This window comes from Cervus elaphus, chromosome 1, assembly GCF_910594005.1.
Source record: "Cervus elaphus chromosome 1, mCerEla1.1, whole genome shotgun sequence".
NCBI lineage: Eukaryota > Metazoa > Chordata > Mammalia > Artiodactyla > Cervidae > Cervus > Cervus elaphus.
Window position 1 is genome coordinate 43,890,813 of NC_057815.1, and position 25,329 is coordinate 43,916,141.

General features: G+C 54.5%; 1 protein-coding gene across 1 annotated transcript in view; it reads right to left on the reverse strand.

Annotated features, from left to right (window-relative positions):
• NECTIN1 (nectin cell adhesion molecule 1) overlaps positions 1-17,739 on the reverse strand; it is a 72,671-nt gene extending 54,932 nt beyond the window's left edge. Inside the window, exon 1 of the mRNA XM_043901063.1 lies at positions 17,329-17,739. Within this exon, the coding sequence (XP_043756998.1) occupies positions 17,329-17,407 (79 nt within the window). The 5' untranslated portion in view covers positions 17,408-17,739. The remainder of the gene's footprint in view (positions 1-17,328) is intronic.
• Positions 17,740-25,329: the final 7,590 nt, after the last annotated feature.

The following is a 25,329-nucleotide window of genomic DNA, read 5'->3' on the forward strand; positions in this document are numbered from 1 at the left end:
CAGCGAACTAGGACCCCTAAGTAGAAAAGACAGTGCGATCCAAGTCCTGGAGGAATGAAAGGTGAGGGATAGGGAGTAGAGGGGGTGAGCCCAGGGTGCAGCAGCTAGTGGAGGAGCAGACCCCTTACAAACTTGCACTCAAACACAAACGTGCCTAGTGATGCACCAGCTCACACACTGGGAAACCACATATCCATGAACACCTTCACACACACACACAAATCAGAGTCCCCTGCTCCCCAGGGCTCCATGCATGGGAGGTACTTAGTAAATGTTGACTAAGTGGGAAAAAGATGCTTTTGTTTGCTGCAAACAGCACGAGGGGAGTATGGGAAGTGTCAGGAGAGAGGGAAACATCAGAAGTTTTAGCATCTTGGTTATGTTCTTGTTGTTCAGTCACCAAGTCATGTCCAACTCTTTGCAACTCCATCGACTACAGCATGCCAGGCCTCCCTGTCTCTCACTATCTCCCAGAGTTTGCTTAAGTTCATGTCCATTGAATCAGTGATTCTATCTAACCATCTCATCCTCTGTTGCCCTCTTCTCCTGCCTTGGTTTTAGGGTTAGACAAAGGGCCAGGAAAACAGAGAGGTATGCAGAGGAAGGAAATCTCTGAGCTTACTGGGCTTGAGAAGGAAGGCAAGCCAGTAGCTCCCATCGGCGTACTGCACGTTTATGGAACACCTACTGTGTTCAGAGCACTGAGCTGGGGCCTGAAGACATTGTCAGGTTCAGTCCTCCCCTTCAAAGACCTCAGGGTCTAGGGTGAGGGGTGGAGAGAAAGTTCCAGACAATGTAGTCCCAGAGACTGGTGAAGAACTCAGGGGGTGGGGCCCTTTGGCAACCAAGCATTTCACAGCAGTTTTCACATGGGGGGCTTTGGACTGACCCAGCAGTAGGAGCCAAGGCCCAGGGGCAGGAGTGGAGGAGCTGAGAGGGAGCAGTTAATTCCTGCTGGAACCTTGAATGGGCTTCCCTGGTGGCTCAGAGGGTAAAGCATCTGCTGCAATGCAGGAGACTTGGGTTCAATCCCTGGGTTAGGAAGATGGAAGACATGGAACCTTGAATGTGCCAATGGCAGGCCGGGGGAGATGGCTTTGGAAAAGTAGCTTCTGGCTACAGCAAGAGCCTAGGCCAGTGGTTCCTAACTGGGGGTATCTTTGTCCCAGGGAACATTTAGCAATGTCTGAAGGCATTTTTTATTGTCTCATGGAGGGTGGTGGGAGGACGCCACTGGCATCTACATGGATGGAAGCCAGAGATGGTGCTGAACATTCTACTATGCGTGGAATTACCCGGCCCAGGACGTCAGCAGTGCCAACTGTGGGTGAGAGCCCCAGCCTCAGTCACAGAGTCTGTGCTTAAGAAGCAGCACTAGGTGGGGGGGCGGGAGGGAGCCACGAGGGCTTCCGGTGGAGCAGGAGTGTGACGTGCCCCAACATCTCCTTGCTCTGTGTGTGCAGGCCACACGGGAACAGGGAGAGCCCCCTGCACTCCCAAGTTTCAGAGGGTGGCAGCGTTGAGACTGGGGTGGGGATGGGGGTCCTGTAGAAATGGGACCAGTAAGAGCTGACAACAAACCAGATGCAGAGGATGGAGGAGAAAGGGCCCAGCTCCAGTGAAGGCAGAATTGGGGTTCCGAGCACAGAACTGGGGAGAGCCCAGCGAGGGCTGTGTCCTGGGAAGAGAAGGCCTGCATGCAGAGCCTGAAGTGGGACTGTCCAGCCGGCAGTCCGAGGAGCTGACCCAGGGCACAGGGCAGGCTGACATTGGACACAGCAGGTAGAGAAGACCATTCTCTGAGGCCCCAAATCCTCCACCCAGCCTTCCCAGCTCCTTCTGCGGCCCCCCCATCCTGAAGACACGCCAGAAGACTCCAGACTTCTTTCATGTGTGTCCACGGGTGGCTTCTCAGGCGGCCCTGGTCACTCTCCTGGTGCTTCCTCCTCCCACTGCCACTCCGATTCCAGGTCTTAGCATCAAGGTCACATCCCCAGGGAAGCCTCCCCTCGGTTAGGGCCTGGGTGTCTTCCTCACAACCCTGTGTGGACTTTAATCACTTAAGTAATGCTCAGAGCAGGCAAACACCTGTTTTCAGACAGTACCTCATGACTTGGCTCAGCCCCAGCTCTCACCAAAGATTGAGACAGGCAGGAGAGGCTCCGAGGTTCCAGGCATCAGCCCATTGCCTCCTTTCCCTTTCTCATATTCTGCCCTTCCCTCACAGCCTCCTGCTCCCCTGGCCACACAGCTTACAAAAGAAATGTTCTGATAGCCACCAGGATGGGCTGGCACCAAGGATCCAGGAAAAGGCTTGAAAATCTGGACAAATTGCCAATGGGAAGTTTTCCAGCAATTACAAATCAAAAACGCCACCCAAAGGCCAAACCACAAGGACATGTGCCTCCTCTTCTCCCCATCCCATTCTGCCCCCTTTGAATAAAGCCTTTAACCTCAATTTAAATGGCTAAAATTACTTTTTCTTGCCAAGAGGTACCTGGTACTTAAAAGATGCTCAAAGAGCATCTGTTGACTAACTGACCTCACCTAAAGGAACAGGGAAGAGCTACCCACAGGATCACCCCAGGACCCCAACTGGCCAGCAGAACCGGCCAAGTTGACCAAGTGAGTCAGCGGGCACCAAGGAGAGTGATTAGTGATTACAGGGATGCTCTGGGGTGGTCTAAGGGCCTACCCTCCCAGGAGGAAATATCTAGTTGCATCCAAAGAGCCTGTGGGGCAGGCCTGCAGTCAGTCCCTAATCTCTCTTGGAGATTAAACACCATGCTGGCTGAAGAGACCAGAAACCAGGCACAGGGGTGGGGGAGGTGGGGCTTCTTTTCAGAGGCCCAGGGAAGAAGCTAGAAAGAACTCCAGGTTGGAGGTGGGGGAACTGAAAGTGGGAAGAAAACACTAATGATTTATTAACCCAAGTTACTAATTATTAACCAGTTAGACTCTTGGACTGGAGGGCCTAATTTCTGGCTTTCCCCCTTCGCCAGGGTTGAATCCCAAGCACCTCTGGGACTCCCCACCCCCACCCTGCCTGCCGTCCCACCCCCTGCAGGTTATCTCCAGCCCAGCCTTGCTTTTCATCTCTCCATGCCCTTCCTGGTGGCCGCTATCATTGAGTATCAACTCCTACTCCCTGCTCTGGTGGGGTGTCTGGAGAGAGAGGGATGACAGTGATTGAAACTATTATTTGGGGACATGACTGGGTGACCTAGGGGGCAGTCGGGGGGAGGAGCCATCCCCTCTCACTTCCCACCTCCTCACTCCCACCCTCCAAGGGTAGCTAAATGCCTTATCTCCCCCTGCTGAGCTGTAGGGTTTGGTGAGGGGACCAGGGTCTCATGCAGGAGGGATGGGGGCAGCTGGCAAGGAGCAGTAAGCCTGTGAGATGGGGGAGAAGGAACTCCAAGCAATGCCTCCTGGGTTCCAGGGGTGGGGTATTGGAGATGAATAGGGTGGAGACTTGGGGGAGTGCATCCTGACTAACCTCCTCTAGGGGTTCAGGAAGGAGATTTCTGGTTTACTGTTAGGATAAAGGGAAGCTCAGACTCTCCAGTGGCCAAAGACTCATTTCACCACTGGCCCTGGGAATTCACCACCAAGAAACCCACAAGGGTCTGTAGGGTGGGGCGGTAGGGAGTGAATAGTGTCTGGTCGGTGCTGATGGACTGCCTGTTGGGGGTGGTGGTGGTAGACGTGCGGCTATAGAATCTGTATTGCAGATTGTAGATCACCAGGTCAGACGGTGAGGTGCCACACTCTGCTACATGCTGTGGCTTGCTCTCCCAGCCCCGGGACATGCCACAGAGCGGCTGCACCGTGGCAGGAAGCGCCAGGCGACAGGAGAGGCTGCGGGGCGATCATCCCACTGGTGGCATCCTTGTGTGCACCAGTGACTACACCCATTCCACCCGGTCCCCACCTATGCCCACTAGGACACAGGCTCCTGGGAGAATTTGGGGGGTGCCGGCACCGCCTCCTGGTGAAGTGACTGCAGGCAGTCCTCTGCCCTCCCCACTGTCCTCCTTATGACCTGAATCTCTGCAATACGGTCCCTCTCTCAGGCCCCTCACCAGCTTAACTCCTTAATTCCCACAGGAGATAAACAGATCTCTCACTGCAATTTATTATTAATCCAAAGGAAAATAGGCTTTGGGAAGGGGTGAGGTGGAGGTGGGGAAGGGGTGAGATGGAGGTGGGGAAGGGGTGGGGTGGAGGTGGGGAAGGGTGAAGGCAGTCAATTCCCTCTTCCTCCTCTTGGCCCTGGGACAGTGGCTGTGACTGGGGACTCCTAGGCTGAAATCCCTGGGTCAGGAAGCCTGTGTTTGGAGCATCACACCTGTTACTGGGGATCTAGACAACTTGCTTCCCAGGAAAGCATCTGAGATGGAGGGGGTGTCAGACTTGACTGGATGAACTCATGGGAAAGAAGACCCTGCATGCCAGAGGCTGTCTTTAAATGCCTGAAAGACCCCCTGTGCAGAATCAGATGTGTTCCACACAATTCCAATGGGGTAGAAACAGGAGTAACTGGTAGGAACTTCAGGGAAACAGATTTCTGCTCAGTACAAGGAAGAATTTGGGGTAGTCACAGCTGTATCGGCTTCCATGTGGGGTGGTGAGCTCCCCGTCACTGCAGATATCCATGCTGAAGCTGGATGATCAACCAACAGGTAGGATGTGGTTGAAGGGTTTTAAGAAGTGACTGGGTGTTACCTTATTTGACTCCCCTTCCAACGCCAAGACTCTGGGTGATCCATGACCTACCCTTCTGGTCTTCCCTTCCCCTGCAGGGCAGAGGGTACCCTCAGCTGAGAGTCCGGCTGGAAGGCTCTTTCCAGACCTGGGGCTGGGAGGGAACAATCGGGCTCAGATGTGCAAGCTGGCTTGAAGGGTGAAGGAGCACTCAACCTCCTGCCAGTCACTTCTGTCCCTTCATGTCCCAGGAGGGAGAGCTTAGGGAGAGGACAGGCTTCAGTAATAACATCGTGAGGCCCCAGCTCCTCTGCCATCTCCCGGTCAGGCCCCTGCCCCATGGGCACGAAGAGGTGGCACCCTGGGGTGTCACCTGCTGTGTTGGGAGGTCAGAGGGCGGGTGCTGTCCCATGCTGGACTAGGAGCTCCAGGAGGCATGATTGCATGCGAGGTCAAGTGGGTGGTCGACGGGCCCACCACCCCTCTCCCCTTGCACACCAGGGCAGTGGGAACCCCATAAGTGCTGGCACTGGGCTCTCAGGGCAGCTAGACTCCTGCACCTGGGGTAGCTTGGTCGAGAGCATGTAACTCTTGCTTCTAACTACCATCTACGAAGAGCTTCCCTGGTGGCTCAGTGGTAAAGAACCTGACTGCCAATGCAGGAGAAGTGGGTTCGATCTTCGGGTTGAGAAGATCCCCTGGAGAAGGCAATGGCAACCTGCTCCAGTATTCTTGCCTAGGAGATCCCATGGACAGAGGAGCCTGGCGGGCGACAGTCCACCGGGTCACGAAGAGTCAGACATGACTTAGCGACTTAAACAACACCAACCCTTTGAGAAGGGAGCACAGGATGGCATGGGTCACCACATACCTTCCCAGGTGACCATGTGGGTGGTTTTTCAGGAGCCCAGGGGTCTGAGTACTTGATCCTTCCTGAGTTGATCACCCTAGAAAGGTCATGGAACCCTGCAAGGGATCCCCTCCCCCTGCCAGTGTGCTGGGTCATGAACTGCTGGGAGGCTCCTGGGCCTGGCTTCCAGCCCTGGGGAAGGGCCCTCCCTCTAGACCCAGGGTCCTTGGGCAGGCGGCAGCTAATAATAGCTAAGTGGTGTAAAGACTCGCTCTGTACCAGGCACTGTGCTAATCATGTTACAGGCATTGTTTAGCTCTTCTAAACCTCCCAGTATTGCATCCCCGTTTTCCAGTGAAGAAAACTCAAGTTTAGAGAAGACAAGACGCAGATATATACTTGGCCACACGTGAGCAATAAAAGGCAGAGACCACTTGGCTCCAAAACAACCAGTGGGTTCAGTCAGTTTGCTGGAAAAAAATAGTCAAACCAGTTGTTTGTGATCCTATAGACAAAACAATTATCTAAGATTGACCTTCTGCATTCTCCAACTGGCGGCTGGGGGGCAGTGCAAAACCCTGCCTCAACAGTCATCATCTTTGACTGCCCGCCCTTTCCCCCTTCTTCTCCTCACCCCCAGGATCCAGATTCTGCCCTTCTCCCAACAGGGAGCTGGGTGAGAGCCCCCCCACCTCCACGGGAGAGAAGATGGCTATCAGAGGCTGATCAGGAGCAGACACACACACACACACACACACACAGCACGTGACCTCATGTGCGAACACACGCACACAAACACAAGCCATAAACCTCTCTCATACACACACAGAGGACATAAAAACACTTGTAAAGAAACACATAAACCAGCACAAATTATCATTACAGTGCAAACTGTGTACACAAGTGCCGAGGGGGTAGGAGTAATGGAGTGATGGAGACAGAAGAGGATAATGGAGCTCTTTCCTGTTAAGGGTGTTTTTACGCAGAGCTGGGGTCTATGTGTGTGTGTAGGGGGTGACCTGCAGAGAAGCTCCCTGGTGGCACTGTCTGTGCCCTGTCCCGAGCTCCCAGGAGGGAAAGGGGAGCCACCAACACCCTTCCCGGTTATCCCACAAGCAGTGTTGAGAGGTGGGGGCTAAAGAGTGTTGCCTTCCCTCCTCCCACGACTAACACCCCGCCCCATGCCCCCCGCCCCCGTCCCCTGCTTCAGATTCAACCTGGAGGCCCATTATCTGACTCCTGGGAGGTGAGGAGGGTTGGGAAGGGTGCTGAGGCCCAGGCAGGGGTGGGCACAGGGGAGCAGGGGCCGGGGGCTGTCATCCAAGTTCCCCAAAGGCTCATCCATCAACTGAGCGGAGATAATCAGAGTGTGCAGCCGGCCCAGGATGCTGATTACTCTGTAGGCACCGCAAACACAGGGAATAAATCTGGGAAGGGACTGGGGAGGAGGTGTCTCGGTAGCAGGGCCGACCACCCTGCCTGGGAAGCGAGAGGTGGCCCATCCATCATTCTGAGAGATGCAGCAATCTAGGCCAATGAGATCAGGTTGTTTGGGGGCGGGGGAGGTGGGCAATCATCATAAAATAATCTACAGTGCAGTGTGGCTGCTCCACTCTGGTCTCATTTATACTCGAGGAGAATCCTGTCCCTGCCCCTGCTCCAATTTTTCACTCGGGAGCCACTGCAGAAGCTTCTGCCACTGACTCAAAGCCCTTGAAGGAGGCCTGGCCCAGAGGGGACACAAGAGGAGCATCCAAGTGGCTTGACTCAAAAGCACCCATAGGCATCGCAGGCCCTAGGGCAGGCAGGTGCGGGGCAGAGCTGGCCCCTCTGTGCTGACAAGGCAATCCTTAGGTCTGCATGGAGGTCATACAGGTCTTAAGGCCTCCTTGCCCCTATGGCTTCTAAGTGCTTTCCAGGGAGGGTAGGGGGGCAGATCCCAGCCCCAGGAACCATCCCGCAGCTCTGGCCTGGGTCTGGGCCACAGAGGCCACTCTGTAATTCAAGCTAACGGAGCATGGATAATCTAGAACAGCGGAGAGTCTGGGAGGAATTTCTCTTTGGCGTCGAAACGTATCAGATGACTGTTTGCAGCCGAGTTACCTTCCTAATTAAGCAAGGGAGTTTGTGAGGCCTGAGCGCACGTGGTGACCTGCAGGGTCAGGGTGTGGGGCAGGGTGTGGCCCCAGGTGACCCTCGGGAGGACAATCCACAGGTGGGCCATCTGGACTCCCCTCTTGGTCCTTGGCTACAACACTGGGAAAGGGTGTTGATTTTTCTGCTCCCACGATCGTCCTTCCCCGGAAGTTCGCTACCCCAGCTGTGAGGTAGCCAATGCCTCTGTCCGCTGGTTCCCCATCCTGAACCTGCCTGGGGCATAGGAAGCACCAGGCCCTTTCATCCCAGGAGATCAAAGCATCTGGCACAGGCGAACACCCTAAATCCTCTCCCTGCCCCACTCCCCAGGTAGGGGCCCCTCCCTTGCCATCTTTTCAGATCTCTGGGTGAGGGCAAGAGAGAGTGGAACCTTCCAGAAGCTTAGGATAGGTCCTGGCATAGGAGCAGTTTGCTGAGCCGTGGACCCACCCGGGATGTGGAACCAGCCTGGGAACACCTACTGGGGGCAATTCCAGGCAGACTCTCCAAGGGGCGCTATTATACCTGCCTCTGGTCTCACAGGGAAACATGGTGGGAGGCCCTCAGATGGCATCAGTGATGCGCAAACGCTCAGGGGATGAAAGAGCAATAATGTCAAGACATCTCCCTCCAGCAGAGGCACATCAACACTCCCAAGACACAACAGAGATAGTGGCAGGATACACCAGGAGTGTAACAACTGTACTTCTAGTACTTACAAGGTATCCAAGAGATAAAGTAGTAACAACCGCTGAAAATTTCTGATGATAAGCATTAATAAGCCCCCAATGCTCCAGGAAGGCCCCAGGTCATTCCTGCATCATCAAAGGGAGCAGGTGGGTAGGCTCTACGATGCTACACAGGGGTGATAGGCATTCTGGAGGCAAGGTCCTATGTTACCCCAGGCTTAGTAAGGATCATGGACACTGGGCCTGATTTCCTGGATCCGAATCCTGGCTCTGCCACTAAATAGCTTTGTGACCGGAGGCCAGTTATCTAACCTCTGCTCGGGCCTCATTTGTTCATATGTTAAAAATGAGAAGAATCCTCCACAAGAAGTTAAGTATTGTTATGGAGATTGAATAAGTTATTACCGGTAAGATGTTCATAATAGTGTCTGAGTGTCTAAAAACTCTTGATAACAGTTTGCTGTTTTTATTATCATCACTGTCCAAACAAACAAAGATGGATCCACCTAGTAGGTACTATGCAATGATGTATCCACTTAACATTGGACTATGTAACGATGTATCCGCCTACCTGTCATCAGCCCACAGAGTGGCCAACCCTGTGTAATGCCCTGGGGAATCCAAGCCCCCTCAGCAATGGACCCTGTCCTTTTGGAGCTCTGAATCCTATGAAGATAAACCCCAGGCCCAAATAACTAATAGCAAGATGTAGAGTGGCTATTGCCATGGGTGGCATGGATGAGGTGCTGCAACAAGGGGGTGGATCTCTGAGTGAAAGAGGTCATTTCCGACTGGGGGCTTCCTGATAGAAATACTCTCAGCTTCAGTTTTTGGATATGGGAAATAGGGGAGGGTTGGTGGGAAAGGCACATGCAAAGGCCCTGAGGTGGGAAAATGCACAGGATGTGTGGCTGGCTGGGAGGGGTGGTTGGAGCTGAGCCAGGAGGGGAGCAGTCATCAAATGCTTCTGTGCTTGTGAGCATCCTTTTCAGGCGCGGATTAAGTATATTCATCCAAGAGGCAGTGCAGGCAATTTGGAGCTGGAGAGCCAGGAGTCAGGGACAGAGGTGAGCCAGGGGCTGCTGCAGTGGTCCCCCGAGTGAGGACACCACTGCCAGCTTCTCCTGCAGTGGGACCGTCATCAAGAGGCAGCAAGGCCGGTTTGGCTCTGAGGCACCTTGTCTGCTCGCTTTGTCCCAGCAGCTGACAGCATTTGCCCAAGAGAGACCAGGACTAAGGGAGGGGATACCTGGGGTGCTGCTCAGGGGCCAGAGAATGGACCCCATGGGGGCAGCCGACCAACCCCACTTGGGGCTCAAATTCCAAACAAGCTGCAGGGTCTTACAGGGGAGCAACCATCAGGGGCTGGTACAAGTCTCCAGCCCCCTTTTCTCCAGAGCAGGGCTGACTTGCCGACATCTGCCCAAACAGATCAGTGTTCCCATCTCCGCTGACTCATTTGGCGGGCGCTCCTGACCTGAAGTGTGGGCTGGCCTGCGTGACCCCTGCATGGAGCACTAAGAACCAGTTACTCCGGCCCGGACTCTCTTTCCTCTAGAAGACTGAGGCACTAAGATGGGGCAAGGTTTTCTTTGCCCTCATCTTGTTTTTCACGGCTACATCCACTGAGCCCTGGTGATGTTTTGGTGATGGGCTGGTCTGGAGGTGGGAAGAGAGATAAAGCAGAAGGGGAGGGGAGGGCAGAGAAGCTGGCTGTCAAAAGGCACCAGAATTTGCTAAGAATGGAATAATCCTGTCTTTGGTGGGAAGAACCCCAAGATGCAACCAGTGCTCCATCACAGCCATTGTGGGCAAATTAATCTAACTTAGGGAGAGGAGTAGGGCCAGGAGGCTCCCCCCTCCCACCACCCCAAGGCCACCAGATGGTGAAACTGCATCTATAGGGGATGAAAAATGCTTCTGACACGGGGCCCCCAAGTCTCTATCCCCACCTTTTGGACAGAAAGGTGGGCTGCGATTCAGACGTGTCTCTTAAGAGTGTCCCCAGACCTGTGGCTGTGAGTAGGCTTGCTGTCCCTGTCCCCAAAGGCCCTCCTCCATGGAATGACAGTGTTTGGTTGAGCTTCTCAGAAGGCGGACTCCCCTGCCCAGCTCTGGAAGGAGCTGTGTCCTTATCTCCTGAAGGGAGGGGGCAGTGGTGGGGGGTGGTGGGTAGAACTGAGGGTCCAAGTGGGCAGGAGGGACCTCATGTTTCCAGCTTTGGGGAACATGCATTTCAAGAATGCATGGATGGAGGTGGGGAGGGAGGACCCTACTCAAGCCCATAGATCAAACTCAACTCCCAATGGGACATTCCTGTGCCTGTGGCCACTGGCCTGTTTTGCTGCCTGGGCCACGCCTGCAGCTGTGTCCCAATGGGGCCACCAAGCCAGCGGAACTAATGTCCTCTAATGAGATCCGGGCCAGAGTGGCCGGGCGGGTTTTATTGTCTGTGGCTTGGTAATGAGACTCCTCATAAACTGGGAATGAAACTGGGATCTGCGTGGACCAGAGAGGGGTGGGGGTAGCCCAGGAGAGGTACTCAACTCTGCCTACCAATTCTCAGCCCCTCCCACTCTCCATTGCTCCGGTCAAGTCCACAAAGCTTTCTGAGCATTGCCAGCACATTGGCTGTGTGCCCGCCTGTGTCCTGGAGCTCTGTGCTCACACCTTGGGGCCATGCCCACATTTCGGGTCAGATCCTGGGAGTGATGCTTTAGCATTTGGAAGGACATGCTCCCCTTCACCCATTCTGTTATTGGGCATCTGTGCTTTGTGTCATCCTGAACTGTGGTCAGCTCTAGCAGGGCCACCCTCTAACCTATATCTCCATGTATACCTCACTTCACCAGGTGGGGGACATTATAAGCTGGTGGTTGCCAACAAAGCAAATGACTGCCCCACTGGACACATTCTATTGTGGTCTGGCTCAGCCTCTTCTGCGTCTGTCCATCCCAGTCCATCTCACCTTTCCTCATCTACTGGATTTGGAGCAGAAAGCCTGGCGTCTAATCTGGTTGCACTGGCATGAGATGGGCAGCAAGGTACTAGACCTACATCTCACTTTTCCCATCTGTAAGATGGGAGAACTACCGATACCCTTTATATGGGGTTATTGAGAGGATCAGCTGAAGTTATGAGCTGAAAAGAGGATCACAAACATCTTTATTATTATTGGTGAAGGCATCAATCTGCAGCAGGAGAAACTGAAGGACTTTCTGCCAGTGAGAAGGGCATGACCCCGGGAGGGATCTCTACCTCTCTGGCTGTACCATCTTGCCTGAAGAGCTGGTGCATGGACTGCTGGGAGAAGGGCCTGTGGCCTGCCCCCGTGCCAAATGTAGAAGTTTGCAGGGGCTGAGTCCTGGGTTCTCCACGCCAGCCTCAGGCTGCCACCCCAGCCAGTGTTCCAGATGAGCTGCAGTGCCCAGCTGGGTTGCAGCCAAGGAGCGAGGTGGGTGCTGGGGAGAGCCCTTGGCAACAGGTTGCAGAACAAAGGCCACACAGCACCTGCTGCTCGGGCAGCACACGACCACCAAGCCTGGGCTCAGGCAGGTGCCTGCAGCCAACCAGGCCACCTGAGTCCCCACGGCCGCTGCAGCCCTTGCCGTCATTTCCAGGTGGGGAAGTGAGGTCAGCAGTGGGCAGGCAACTGAGTGGCTCTTTCTCAAGAGAGTGTGCAGTTGGCAGTGTCCAGCTGGCAGATACAGAGGGAGCCAGGACCACTCAGAGGAAAGGCATAGAACACAGGAGTAGCTGCCACTATCGCACATTTATCAAGAGCTGGGCAATGCACTGAGCACTTTTCATATTGCCCTAATCTTCACAAACCTTTGAAAGTATAGTAGCAGAAACCCATTTTACAGATGGGAAAACTGAGGCCTACAAAGCCAAAGCAATTTAACCAGGCCCACCCAGTTAGCAATTGGTAGAGCTGGGATTCAAATACAGTCCAGCTGGCCTTGCTTTGCTGTCTCACTCTGCTGGGCAGTCAAAATGGGGTGATCTCCAGGTTGAGGGGAGAGGGACTGAGCTCTCTGCTGCTCCCTCTGGACTGGGCCCTGGCACCATAGCTGCTTTGCCCCTAGAAGACGGTGAAAGGCACAGATCTCATGAGCCTCTGAGAATACATACCTACTGCCCCTCCCCCACCTCAGGATAACCCTTGGGATTACCCCTTGCCCTGAACAGCCTACATACAGTCTGTGATCAGGAAGGCTTTCTTTGTGTCCTTAGGTTTCTCCTGTGGCATTGAGTTAATCTCTCCTTGTCAGGGTTCAGATATTAGGTCCGACGTGTTTTCTCCTATCTTTCCCCTCTCCCTATTTCCCAGTTCCAAACAGCACAGGAGAATCCAGAGCTTAAAGGGTTAACTGGGCTAAGGAGTGTTATCTCCAGCTCAGGGCTTTCCCTGTGCAAGGTGATCCCTGCTCAGATCTTAAGTTACCTCTAGCCCCAGCCAGCACATCTGCTGCTGGCTCTACAGACGAGGTCTCTATGGAGAGGGGCGGACACCACGGGGCAGAAACGCTTGCCAGCCTGACTTGGGCATCGGGACCTGGGCTCCCAGGACTGCCCTCTTCCCCACTGCTTGCCCTTCATTCCCACTTGCCTTTCCAACAAGGGGGCTACTGTCTTCTGCTCTGTGAACTGGGGTGCTCCAGGCACATGTGTGCTGCTGAACTGGGCACACATATGGTTCGACAGGGTTTTTCACAGCCTATGACTCAGAGCTCCTTTTAAATGCCCAGAGTACATCACCTTTCCCCAGATGACCCTTTTCCTCAAGTATTCATGCAGGAAGCAGAGATGCCAAAGTAGTAGCTGAAAACCTATTTCCTGTGGCCCCTCCCGGCTGCTCAGGAATCCTGAGAAGCAGAGGAAAATCTCTCCAGGTGAGCATCTCCCTGTGAGGATGCAGAGGCCCAGCCTGAGGTCAAGGACAGAGCAGAAAAAGAAAGGGGTGTCCAGGCTTCCTACCCCCAAAGGATGTGGCAGCTCAGTCTTAGAAGGAGCTGGCTAAGGGCAAATCCTAGGTCTCCTCCAAAGTTACCCTCACTGACACTCTGATATAAACACAGGCTTCTCACAAAATCCCAGTCGGAAAGCCATAAGAAATCAATTGCATGTGATTATGCATTTGATGTATACTTATGCCTCTGTCCCCACGGTGACCCACAATCCCAGTGCACATACTTCCTTGCCCTACTCCCGGTGGGTCTGTATGTGCACAGTGAATTGTAGATGGCCAACACAAGCACACAGCCTTGCACACATGTGTGTGCACCCACTCTACACTGATGGTGAGGCTGTAAGCAAATTATCAGAAATGTTATAGCCTAAGTCCCATAGCTGGCTATTACCCCTTCCAGCCTGGCCCACAGGCTGACATTCAACATTAGGAAAAAAAAAAAAATCAGCAAAACAGGTAAATATATATAAATACCCTTTCTGCTCCCACAGCAGGTAGGAGACATTCGATTTACCAGGTTAACCAGGAAAGATACAATCAGGAAAATTGAAGGTAAATTTATACCTCCCTTGGGTATTTTCTGTTTGTGCTGAACAATGAACATTAGTCAGCTGCTAAACAATGGCAGTTATCAAGACACAGCAACTGGGGCTGCCCCCTGGTCCCCCACCCTCTCTAGCCTGGCCCACTTGCTCAGTCGTCAGCACTAGGGTTCTGGCCCGAGACCATCCTGGCAGTGTACAACTGGGTCCTGGATCAGGCCAATGAGGTGGATTCATTGTGCAAAATTGAGCAACCGAGAAGGGAATGGACATCATAGCCTCAGCCAGCATCAGGCGACCAGGGGTTGCCTGTCCCATAAACACAGAGAGTCAGGCTCAGAGACAGCTTCTAGACCACTCAGCCCCAGGTGCTGGGCCCAGGCACTGCAATATCTCCTCCTCCCTTCCAGCCTTGACTATTTGGCCTTGAATCTGATTCGGAGACACTCCTCTGACATGGGCACTGGGATTCTTGCTTATATTCGCTTGCAAACCTCAGGCCAGTGGAATAGGTTTTGCCATAATGTCTTGCCCAGCAAGCCTGGACACACCACTGTCTGTGAGTGATGGGGAGACAGGAAGATAACTCAACAGTCCTGACTCCCTGGGTTTCAAAGGAAACCATCATGACGGCGAGCTCTGCATAGGCTGCAGAGAAGAGGGTGCTGCTGTGGCCCGACAGGTCCTCCGAGGGTGTGCTCGACACCTGGGGTGTGTGTTCTCTTCCCAGACAAAAGGTTTGGGGAAGCCAATTAGGGAGGGTGTGGTGTAGGTGGGACACCAGCTCAGCGCACCTGCTTCTAAGGCAGTTTCTCTGCTTCCTCTCCTGGGCTTCCCCTGTTCCTCTGGGATGCAGCCCCCGGGTCCCACTGGCTCTTTCCTCTGAGTGATCAGGCAGAAACCCCAGACTCATCTCAGAGGCTGATGGGGCTTCACCACCCTGCCTGGTCAAATCTGTGTTGTTGAAAACACACTTCTGTGTTTACACACTAAGCCAGATTTGGAGTGTTTTGAAGTCAGGAGGCCACCACACTCACCCAGGGTGGGGGGGTCCCCTCTCCCACCTCATCAGGCTCCTCTCCTCATCCCTCTATACTCCCTGCCACAGGGAACCCAGAAAAGAGCATCAGGCTGGCAGGTCCCCAGGGAGAAGGAGCTTGCCTGAGAATGACGGTAGATGGGGTTTGGAAGGCGACTTGCCCCAGCCTCTGTCCAAGTGTCATGTGGGCACCACCATATCCACCTGTCTTCACAGAGGCACCAGGGCTGCGGGCACCAGGTAGAAGAGCTTGGCTGGTCAGGGAACTCCGGCTGCCCCTCTGATGCTACCCAGCCATGACAATTAGTATCAGTCAAGGAGTGCTTATTAAGTGCCCATCTGAGCTGTGATTCCTTATCTGCACCCCACTCCCTCAATCTGGAGTTTTGGTTGGGGGAGGGCAGGTGTCTACACTTGAACCAGGTGAGAGCATCACCTCCCTGCCCCCACTCCCCGAGTGGGATGGAGCAGCACAGGCCTCCAGCCCCTCCAAAGATGGAATTAACTACCAGGGACAGCACCACAAAGCTGGGAGAGAGAGCAACAAAAGGAGGGGGGTGAGTTCACTCCCCCTCCCCAAATCTTCCCGCTCTTTGTCTGACCCAGGATTAGATTAACCCCTAGTACGCTGGACTAGTCAGGCCCCAGGAAAGCTGGTCTTTTGCTGGGTTCTGAGTGTGGGCAATATGGAATTGAAGGGTTCCAGAACCCCGGTGGTCAGACAAATGCTAGAACTGGAGCTTCCAGCATCTCCCGTTGGCTTCCCAGGAGGTCCAGTGTAAGGTGAAGACCTTTCATTCTTACCGGAACCACCCTTGTTGCGAGGGACTCAATCATGCACCTTTGAAATGGGCAGTGACCCCTGTGTGCCCTGGAATTTACCCCCACCGACCTAGCCGGGCAGCACCCCCACACCCCCACCGGAGGCTGCAGGGCTGGGGGCACCCTGGTGCGCCTTTCACAAACCACTTTGGAGCCATGGGCCACTCCAAGACATTTGCAGAGCCCTGGCCGGGAGCAGGCGGCAGACGGGGTATAGAAGTGAATGAGGCCAGGCTCCCAGGAGCGCACCCCAGCCCCACGTCTAGGCAACAAACTGCCGTTTGTGTCTGCGGCATCGAACATATCTCCACATCTCCTTCGCTAGCAGCGAGCGGAGCCCAGACCCAACATTCTTGCCCCACGCAGAGCTGGTCTCTGCACTTTCACCCCTTCTTTTACCACCTAAGGCCAGGGCCACGTGCTTCAACCGAGCCCCCACCGTACCCCGCCTTCCCAAACCCCCCACCTAGCTAGGGCGGGAGGTCGTCTCAGGTTTCTTCCAAGAAGGCTGGAGGAACTCCCCCAGTCTCTGCCCCACCTGCGCCGGTGTCCCCAGCCACCGTGGGAGCCGGGCAGCTTCCCCAGGGACACAAAGGGTTAAACTCAGCCGCGGGGACTCGCTCGGATTTGCCTCCTAAACGCATTTTCCAGTTCATTCCCCAGCACAATACGCCCGGACCAGTCCCAGCCTCCGCCCCTACCCCATCCGTCAGAGGGGCCACCGGGGGCCACCCCGGGAGTCGGGCGTCGGGTTAACCCCTCGGCCGCCAGCATCTCGAGGAAGGACATGCGGGGCATCCTCGGGAAAGTGGGTCACGCAGCCACTTGGCTGGCACGAAGCCCGCGGCGCCTCCTGCGGGAGAGCCCCCCAAACTGGGACCGGAGTTCCAAGGCAAAGCCTAGCTCCGCGCTAGGCGGGGAGGTTGCGATAGCGCGCCGCCGGGCCTCACCCTCCCGGAAAGAGAACCGCAGGTGAGCGAGAAGCCGCCTCTGCCGCAGGAGCCTGCTCCCCGCGCGGGTGGTGGGGCGACGTAGTGCGGGAGGGGGCCCGAGCGCCCGAAACCTCTTGGCAAAGGGGCTGGAGGAAAAAAACCGAAGCCCCCCTTCCATCCGCCAAGCCCACAGCCCACCAGTTCCGAGACTGACGCCCTCCCCCTGGGGCTGTTGTCTCCTACCCTGAGACTGTGATTACGGTGATTATTTTGCGTTTATGTAACATGCAGTGTTTCCAAACTGCTTCCCGAGCTGAGAGCTGGTTATTAAATAAATAGAACGCTATTATATATTATTATTTTTTTGTGTGAAAAACTGCGCGGAGAAAGTGCTTTCTTGCAACACAGAAACGTGCATCCGACTGCTTTCCTGCAGGGCAGGCTGTTGGGCTCCTCAGCCTCTCTATCCGCCGAACCACCCGCACCCCCCTTACCTAAGCCGTGACCCAACTTTTCTGGCTCCTTCCACTCCCTACAACCCAGACGTGCCCGCCATCCAGCTCCCAGCCCCGGGGAGGCATTGGATGGGGGGGTTGGGGCTGGGGGTGGGGGGGAAGGCAGGGGGCGGAACGCGCTCACCTGGGAGGAAGAAGGCGGTCAAGCCGAGAGCGAGCCCCCACCAGCGTCCAGCGGCGCCCGCAAGCCCCATCCGAGCCATCGGGGGCCGGGGGTCCAGCGAGAGGAGCCGCGAGGAGAGCGCTCCTCGCGCTCCAGAAAGCAGCCCGGAAGACGAAGGCGATCCCTGCCGGCCGGCGGGCGCTCCGAGGATCCAGGTCAGCTTCAGCCGTCGGCCGGGGCGGGGTGGGCTGGGTGGGATCGGCGCGGCCGCAATCCGGGCCCCGGGCCGCCGCCGACTCAGAGGCTCGGCAGATGCCCGCCGCAAGTTGCACGAGTCATGCCCCTTCTCCTCCTCCGCTCTCCTCCCGGTGCCGGTCCCCGCCCTCTTCTTCTTCCACGCAGAGCCGGGCAGGGGAGAGGGACCCACCCCCGGCGCGCCCGGCTGCCCGGCGCGGGCTCCCGGCCCCCGGCGCGCTCACACCCTCCCGCTCGGCTCCAACTTGCAGGCGTCCATGGCCGGCCGTCCTCCGAGGGCGGCGGGACGATCGAGGGCGGCGGGCGGGCGGCGCGGTGGGCTCGGGGCCCAGGCGGCGGGGCGCGCGACTCGGCAAGCCGGGGCGATCGGGCGGCGCGGCTCCGCGCCAGGCGAGCGATCCGGGGGCGCCGCGTCCCCCGCCGCGCGGCGGCCGCTCGCTCTGCCGGGTCCCGGCGATCCGCAACAATGTGGAGCTGCCCGGGCGCCGAGTAGAGCCGCGCTCGCTCCTCTCCCTCTCTTTCTCTCACTCGCCGAGCTCCAGCCTCTCAGCCGCTCTCCCCGTGATGTCAGCCCGAGGGGGAGGGGTTAGCGTTAACCCCCTCCTGGATGCCCACGCGCGGCCCGCGCCCGGCCCCGGCCTCCGCCCCGCCCCGCCCCGTACACCCTCCCGCCCCGGGCAGAGGCGTGATCCCCGGCGAGGGCCGTGGGGGTCGCGCTCAGGCCCACTGGCTCGGGAGATGCCCCTCGGTCGCCTTTCCGCCGGGGAGAGGGCCGGAGGGCTAGCCGCCCTCCTCCGTCGCTGACAAAGGGAGGCAGTGACCCCTAGCGGCCGGCGTCGGGGGAGAAGCCGCTCGGTGGGGGTGGAGTTAAGACGGGGTGGATGGGCGGAGTGGGGTGGGGGGAGGCTGTGGAGGAGCGGGCGTGCAGTATGGAGAATCCGGGATCCCGCAGTGTCCGAGCCGAATAGGGCTTCTCCAGGCCCTCTCCTCCAGCCCTAGCCTCGTTTTACTGATGAGGAAACAAAGACCCGGGTGGGGGGCGATTTCCCCAGGGGCACGAGCAGAAAAGTGGCAGGCCTCGGACTCGAACTCAGCAACCAGAGCTCTCACGCCTCTGCATCATGTGAACACTCAACGGGGACCTTCCGGGAATCGGTGGTGGGCATTCGCGGGTGAGATGGGGCCCCTGAGGATTCTGATCTTTTCTAACCCGCTCTCCCTTCAGGAGTTCCTTTTCCAAACACTGAGGCCCTCTCCCCTCCCTAAATATAGCAAGAAGTAGAACTGTGCCCCCTTGGGGGGAACCTCTGTTTTGAACGATTTGCGGGGTACCCGAGAAAGGGACCAGTCCGTGTCCACGCGAAGCAGGAACTCTCCGGCAGATCCCGTTGGCCACCCACCACATCCGGGTGCGGTTGGCTTCCAGCCAAGGCAGCTGAGCCCTCCGGTCCTTGGCAGCCCCAGGTCTGCCCTCTGCTCCTTCCCTCTGGACCCCATCCTCACCCCCGGAGGAGACAGTGTCCCACTATGGAGAAGCAGTTTCTCCTCAGATGCCTGACCAGACAATGCACCCTTTGCCCATTGCTGCCCTTTGCCCAGCAGGCAGAAGCAGAGGGGGCGTGGCCCAATCCTGATAAAATGTAAATTCTAGTTCCTGGGAATAGGAGGAGCAGGAGGATGGGCAATAAGGGCACCACTTTCCCGCTATTTGGAATCTGGCCCTGGAGTGTCTCTGGGTTTCTTGCTGAGGTCCGTAGACTAAAGCACTCCTATGAGCATTCACACTCCTCAACACATCTTTTACACTGAATGAATGTAATTGGGCTTTCTTGTACCAAACATCACATTAGGCTTGGGGGTACAGAGACTTGGTCATTGCCCTAAGAGCACTCAATCTAGTTAGGGGACAGAGGGGGAAGACAGGCAGAAACAGATGTTATAAACAAGCTTTTAATATGTGTGGTGTGTCCCAGAGATGTGCACACATGATTTAATGGGTCTCAGAGAAAGTGCCCTATTCAGCCTGGGGTGGGGATCAGGGAAGGCTTCTCTGTGGAAGGGACACAGGGACTGAGTGAGTCATCTCTCAGACAGAGCCATGTGCTGGAGGAGAGTGGCATTAAGCTGTAGCCTGAGACCAAGACTTGGGGAAAGGAGAGATCTGCAGTGAGCCCTCAGTAGCCACCAGGAGGGTTTTAGCTGAGGAATGTCATATCAACTTGGCTTGTTGTAGTCCAGTCTGGCCCTAAGTACTTTGAGGAACAGGGCTGGATTGAGTTCGTTGCAATGGTTTCAGGCTCTGCCTCGGAATACTTGATTCACTCACCATTGGACTGTCAGCTCCTCCAGGACAGGACCACGTTATAGGAGCTGGACTCCATAGGTTAAAGGGGCAATTCCAGATGGACCAATGCCCACTAGTTTCCTGCTTGTATTCTTCCGTCTCTCCATTCTTGGGTGAGGTTCTTTTTTATTTCCTGCGCTTAAATGGGCTTCCAGAGAGTGTGTGTGTGGGGGTTGGCATGGCTGCCTAGGGATGGGTCGGGTGAAGAAGATGGAGGTGGATTAAACCAGCCCCTGAAACATTCAAAGCGCCAACATGAAATAGTCAAAGCACCAACAGCAGTGTGTGTGTGTGTGTGTGGTAGGTTGCAGTAGATAGAAAATGGAGTAAGGAAGGGGTGAAGGGAAATAAGATAGAACTTGTTTACTAGATAGATGATTCACTGAACAGATATCTTTTTGAGCACCTACTATACTGTGAAGTGAGGATACCAAAGTGAGCAAGAGCCAAGACCCTACCCAAATAACTATATTATAGGATGGAGGTTGCATGCTGCCAAAGAGAACCAAAGGAAAAAAATGTCGGCATCCAGAGGAGAGTCTGAATGCTTCTCATTGTAGAGAGCAGGGAAGGCTTCCTGGAAGAGGTGGCCCTGAAGGGTGGATCAGATTTGGACCCGGGGAGATGGAGGAGAGAATTTTGGTGGAGGAAACAGCTTGTACAAGCACATGGAGGTGGGAGAAGTTTGGGAGCAGCAGGTGGTCCAGTTTGCTTTGTATTTTGAAGATAAAAAGAGAAAGCGACAGGTAGGTTGTCCCTACACACAAGACTGTGAAAGGTCTGGAGTGTATCCCTCAATGGTGGGAAGAAACACAGGACCAAGTTTCTGGTCCTTACTGTTAAACTGGAAGGAAGCCCGGGAGCCATTCTTGCTTCTTCCGTTTTCCCCAACCGTGAGTGCCGGCATGTGTGTGTGCTAAGTCACTTTACTCTGTGTCCAGCTCTTTGCGAGCCCGTGGACTGTAGTCCACCAGGCTCCTCAGTCCATGGGATTCTCCAGGCAAGAATACTGGAGTGGGTTGCCATGCCCTTCTCCAGGGGATCTTCCCAACCCAGGGATCGAACCCGTGTCTCTTATATCTCCTACACTGGCAGGCAGGTTCTTTACCACTAGCGCCATGTGGGAAGCCCCTCTTCAACTACCACATTTCAATTCAAAAGCAGAAGCTGAGTGTGCCTCCAATATATGTCTTAAGTCTGGTGACGTGGCTCCATTTCTCCTGTTATCACCCTAGTCGTCATGCTCATGGTTTCTCCCTGCTCCTTGCAGTATCCTCGGCGGTACAGCCGGTGCACCCTGAGGGATGGGGTACAAGGTAATGGTCAAGCAGATGGGGCTCTGCAGCTAGGCTGCCTGGATTTGAATCCTTAAACTCCCAGCTCTGCCACTCAGTGGCTGTGTGTCCTTGGGCCACTGACTTAACCTGTCTGTTCTCAGCTTCCTCACGTGTAAAATGAAGGGAAATAAAGTACTTACCTCATGGAGTTGGGAGGATTAAATGAGTTAAACACATTAAGTGCTGGGAACAATGCCTAGTGAACAGGAAGGACTGTTTCAGTGTTAGTCATCATTAGTACTATAACCTCTCTCCCTACATCCAGTTTTGCTGCTCTCTGCCATGGTGCCAGAGGGATATATGTATTTTTAAGGCTTTTTTAAAAGATAGTTTTGGATTTACAGAAGAGTTGCAAAAATGGTACGGAGCTCTCATATGTCCTTCATCCAGCCTCCTCTAACATAAACATTTTATATAACCATGGTACATTTGTCAAAACTAAGGAAGAAGCTTTGGTATAATACTACTAATTCAACTACAGATGTCTTGTTCCTCCACTAATGTCTGTCTTACGTTCCAGGATCCAATCAGCAACACCACGTTGCATTTAGCATCGGATTGTCCTCTAATACAGATTATTGGGTCCCAGTGCCTGAGAACACTTCCTTGGCCAGTCGGCCTCTGAGATTAGTGTCAAGTCCCCAGGAGGCTGGAGGGGCTGCACCCTCACCCACTGTTATTCTGCTCCAGGGTGTTGAGTCAGAGCTGCTGGGCTTGCCTGAGATTCTGGCCACCTAACTGGCTTCCCCATCCTTCACCTGCACTGTTCCATCTGCTCCAAGGCTCTTCCACTTCTTCTGACCAGCTGCCTATATGTCCTTTAGGGCTCAGCTTACATGTGCCTCATCCCCAGGTTGGTCCTCTCTGCCCTTCAGACCAGGCGGGTCCCTTCCTAAAAGCTCCCTCACTTTCCTTTGCATGCTTGTGCCCACTTCAGTAGTTCATAATACGCGGTTCACACCCCTCTGGGCTGTCAGCCCCTCCAGGGCAGGACTACTTGGGTCTTGTCCCCACTTAATTGTTAGCACCTAGAATGTACCTGGCATTCAGGAGGCACCTTGTGGAAATGTGTTGATTGACTAACATACTGTGCCACTTTCTACCAATCACTTCTCCTCTCTGGGCCTGTTTTGTCAGCTGCAGACTGAGGAACTTAATTTTCTCAGTGGCTTTCCAACTGTGGCTTGAAAGCCCTAGAATTTCCTGGAAACCCCATCCCCTGCTTCAATAGGAACCATGTTTAAAGAGCATACTGTTTCATTTCATTCTTTCTTTCTATACATCATGACATTTATTTATTTATTATTGGGTATTAGTTGTGGCATGCAGGCTTCTTTGGTTGCAGCTTGCAAGCTTCTCTCTAGTTGTGACACTCAGGCTTAGTTGCCACACAGCACATGAGATCTTAGTTCCCCGACCAGGGATTGAGCTCATGTCCCCTGCATTGGAAGGCAGATTCTTAACCACTGGACCACCAGGGAAGTCCCAGCATACTGTTATCATGCTCTTCAAATATTAGGCTTCTGCGAAAGCTTCTTCTTAATGGATTCTGCTGCTTAAAAAGTTTGAGCCCTAGACATATTATTACCTTGTACATTATGTGTTGCATAGAGCTGTTGGAACTGTGCTTCCAGGAGATGAATCTGGCAATAACGTGGGTAGGACAGACAGATGAGGATTGGTCAGTGAGGGAGGAGGGGAGCAAGGAGAGAGGGTTGTCATGGAAGCCAAGTGAGGAGAGAATTTAACAGAGGAGGTTGCCAACAGCGTCTGTCACTGCAGAGAGCAGGTGGGAATCAGAGGAGGTCATTGGATACAGTGGCAAAAAGACCAGTGACCTTTGGGAGAGTGGTGTTGGGGGCAGAGCAGAACCCAGATCAAAGTGGGAGGAGAAGGGGGTGGAAGGTGAAAAAGCAGAGGCTGCTGGTGTCCACCCTGCTCTTGACAAGTTTGGTGGTGAACGGAATGAGCGAAACCGATCAGAAGTTTGGAGAGGATTAGCACAACAGAGACCAAGGGGCTTGTTTCCTCCTTGGTGATGGGAAATCAGAAGTTCCTGAGCATCTTGAGGCAGGAGGAAGAGAGCTAGTGGATGGCGAGGATTGGCAAAACAAGTGTGAGAAGCAAAAGGAGGTGTGCTTCCGTAGGCAGGTCCTGCAAGAGGCGTGTGTGGTGGGACTAAAGTGGAGAAGGGTCAGCCTTGCAAAGGAGAGGACTCATCTTTCTCTGACCCTGGAGGGAAGGTGAAGAGAGCAGTGAAGATGGAAGTTTTGAGAGTAGAAAGCAGGGAAGTTAATAATAAGGTCATGGCAGTAAAGTAGGTGTTGGAGTTCACCACAGAGAGAGGCTGGAAGGTGGCCTTGGATCTCATAAAGGAGAAGGAGGTGGAAGGGAGGTGTGACTAGCAAGCTTCCAAAATACCGGAGGGGAAGGGAGCAACCTATCCTGTGTGCTTTCACTGAGAAGAATCATGGCCAGTGGGCGCATGTGGTCAGGGAGGTAGATTTCAACTCAGTCTAAGGAAGACTGTTTAGGGAACCCCATCAATGGAACATGGAACCAACACCCCATCCCTTTTCAGACTGAAGCCCCAGGTCCATTTATCAGGGGTGCCCTGGATGAGACTGTTGCCCTGGGTGGGGAGGGACTGGATGAATTTCACCTTCTGTCCTGACTCTGGGACTCAGAGACTACTGGAATGACAACCCCTAAAAGAACTAGCCCTCGGGCTCACCTTTCTCACTTTCTCCACGGCTGAAGGCAACGACTAGGCAGAGACAAGAGGAAGTTGCCCTCCCCAGGAAGCTGTCCCTACTGCCCTCCCTCGGCTTCCACGGGCTCTTGCAGAGAGACAGCTGTGGGGCTTGGGAGAGGCCCAAAGTCAATACAATAAAGACTTGCCCTCCTATTCATCTCCCAGGCCCCTGTCTATCTTTCAGTAATTGACTAATAAAGCTCACTTTGATGTGAGGGGAGTCCCATTAAGAAGTCCCCAAGATCCCCCAACCACCTGAAATCTGTTGATATGACAAGATGAACCTACATTAGAGTGATATGCTGAATGGGAATACCCCTCTCCTGTGACCCAGGTCCCCAATCTGGGGTCATTTGAGGCTGAGGGCAGGGGGAGAGAAGAGGAGGAGGAATCTCATGGAGGAAGTGTGTGGCCCAAGACCCAGCCAGCTCCAGAGAGGAGCCTCTGGCATGGGTGCCCCCTTCCCTAACCTGACAGGCCAGCCTCACCCCAGGCAGTGCTCCCAGGGGGGTGGTTGGTAAAACCACAGCATTTAATTACTGTTATCATCACCCTGGTAGCTGTGGTGATTATGATGGTGCCTCTGTATCCCACAGTGCTTAGCAACATCTAATTATTGTTATTCTTACAGAGATCCCTGCAGAGCCTCTCTATTGCCACGGCCGCCATTGCTCTGGAAGACGACAGATCAGCTGAATGCAGCTGACCCCGCCCCGGGTTCGATGATCTACTGTGTCAAAGTGGTACCTCGATGGCTAACAGGCAGCTGGCCTCTTGGACCATGGTTTCCCGAGGATTTCCATGGCTCTGGGACCTGGAGCTCTGAGTGATGACTGAAATACCCCAGTTCCCTCTTGAACCACCCAATTCTCTAGAAAGACGGAGGTCATGAAGGCAAATCCAGGCGTTCCTGTGAATCAGCACATCTAAAATCCTAAGGAATTCTGGGCGTGACAGCAGGATCATTCCTGATTTGGGGTGGGAATACTTCAAACTCAATTGCGGTGCTGAGAAGAGAGCTTCAGTGAGGATCTGCATGGACTAAGAGATAGGAAGAGGATGGGTGAACTCCAGCCTGGAGCATTCTTGATGCAGAAAGAGGTGAAAGGGAAAAAGACTTATGGAAAGGAAGAAGGCACTCAACCTCCCACCCACAGTCTTTTCCCTTTCGACAGTGCCTTTAGACCTGAAAAAAGAAAGTGTCAGTTGCTCAGTCAGAGAAGGCAATGGCAACCCACTCCAGCCTGGAAAATCCCATGGATGGAGGAGCCTGATAGGCTGCAGTCCATGGGGTCATGAAGAGTCAGACACGACTGAGCAACTTCACTTTT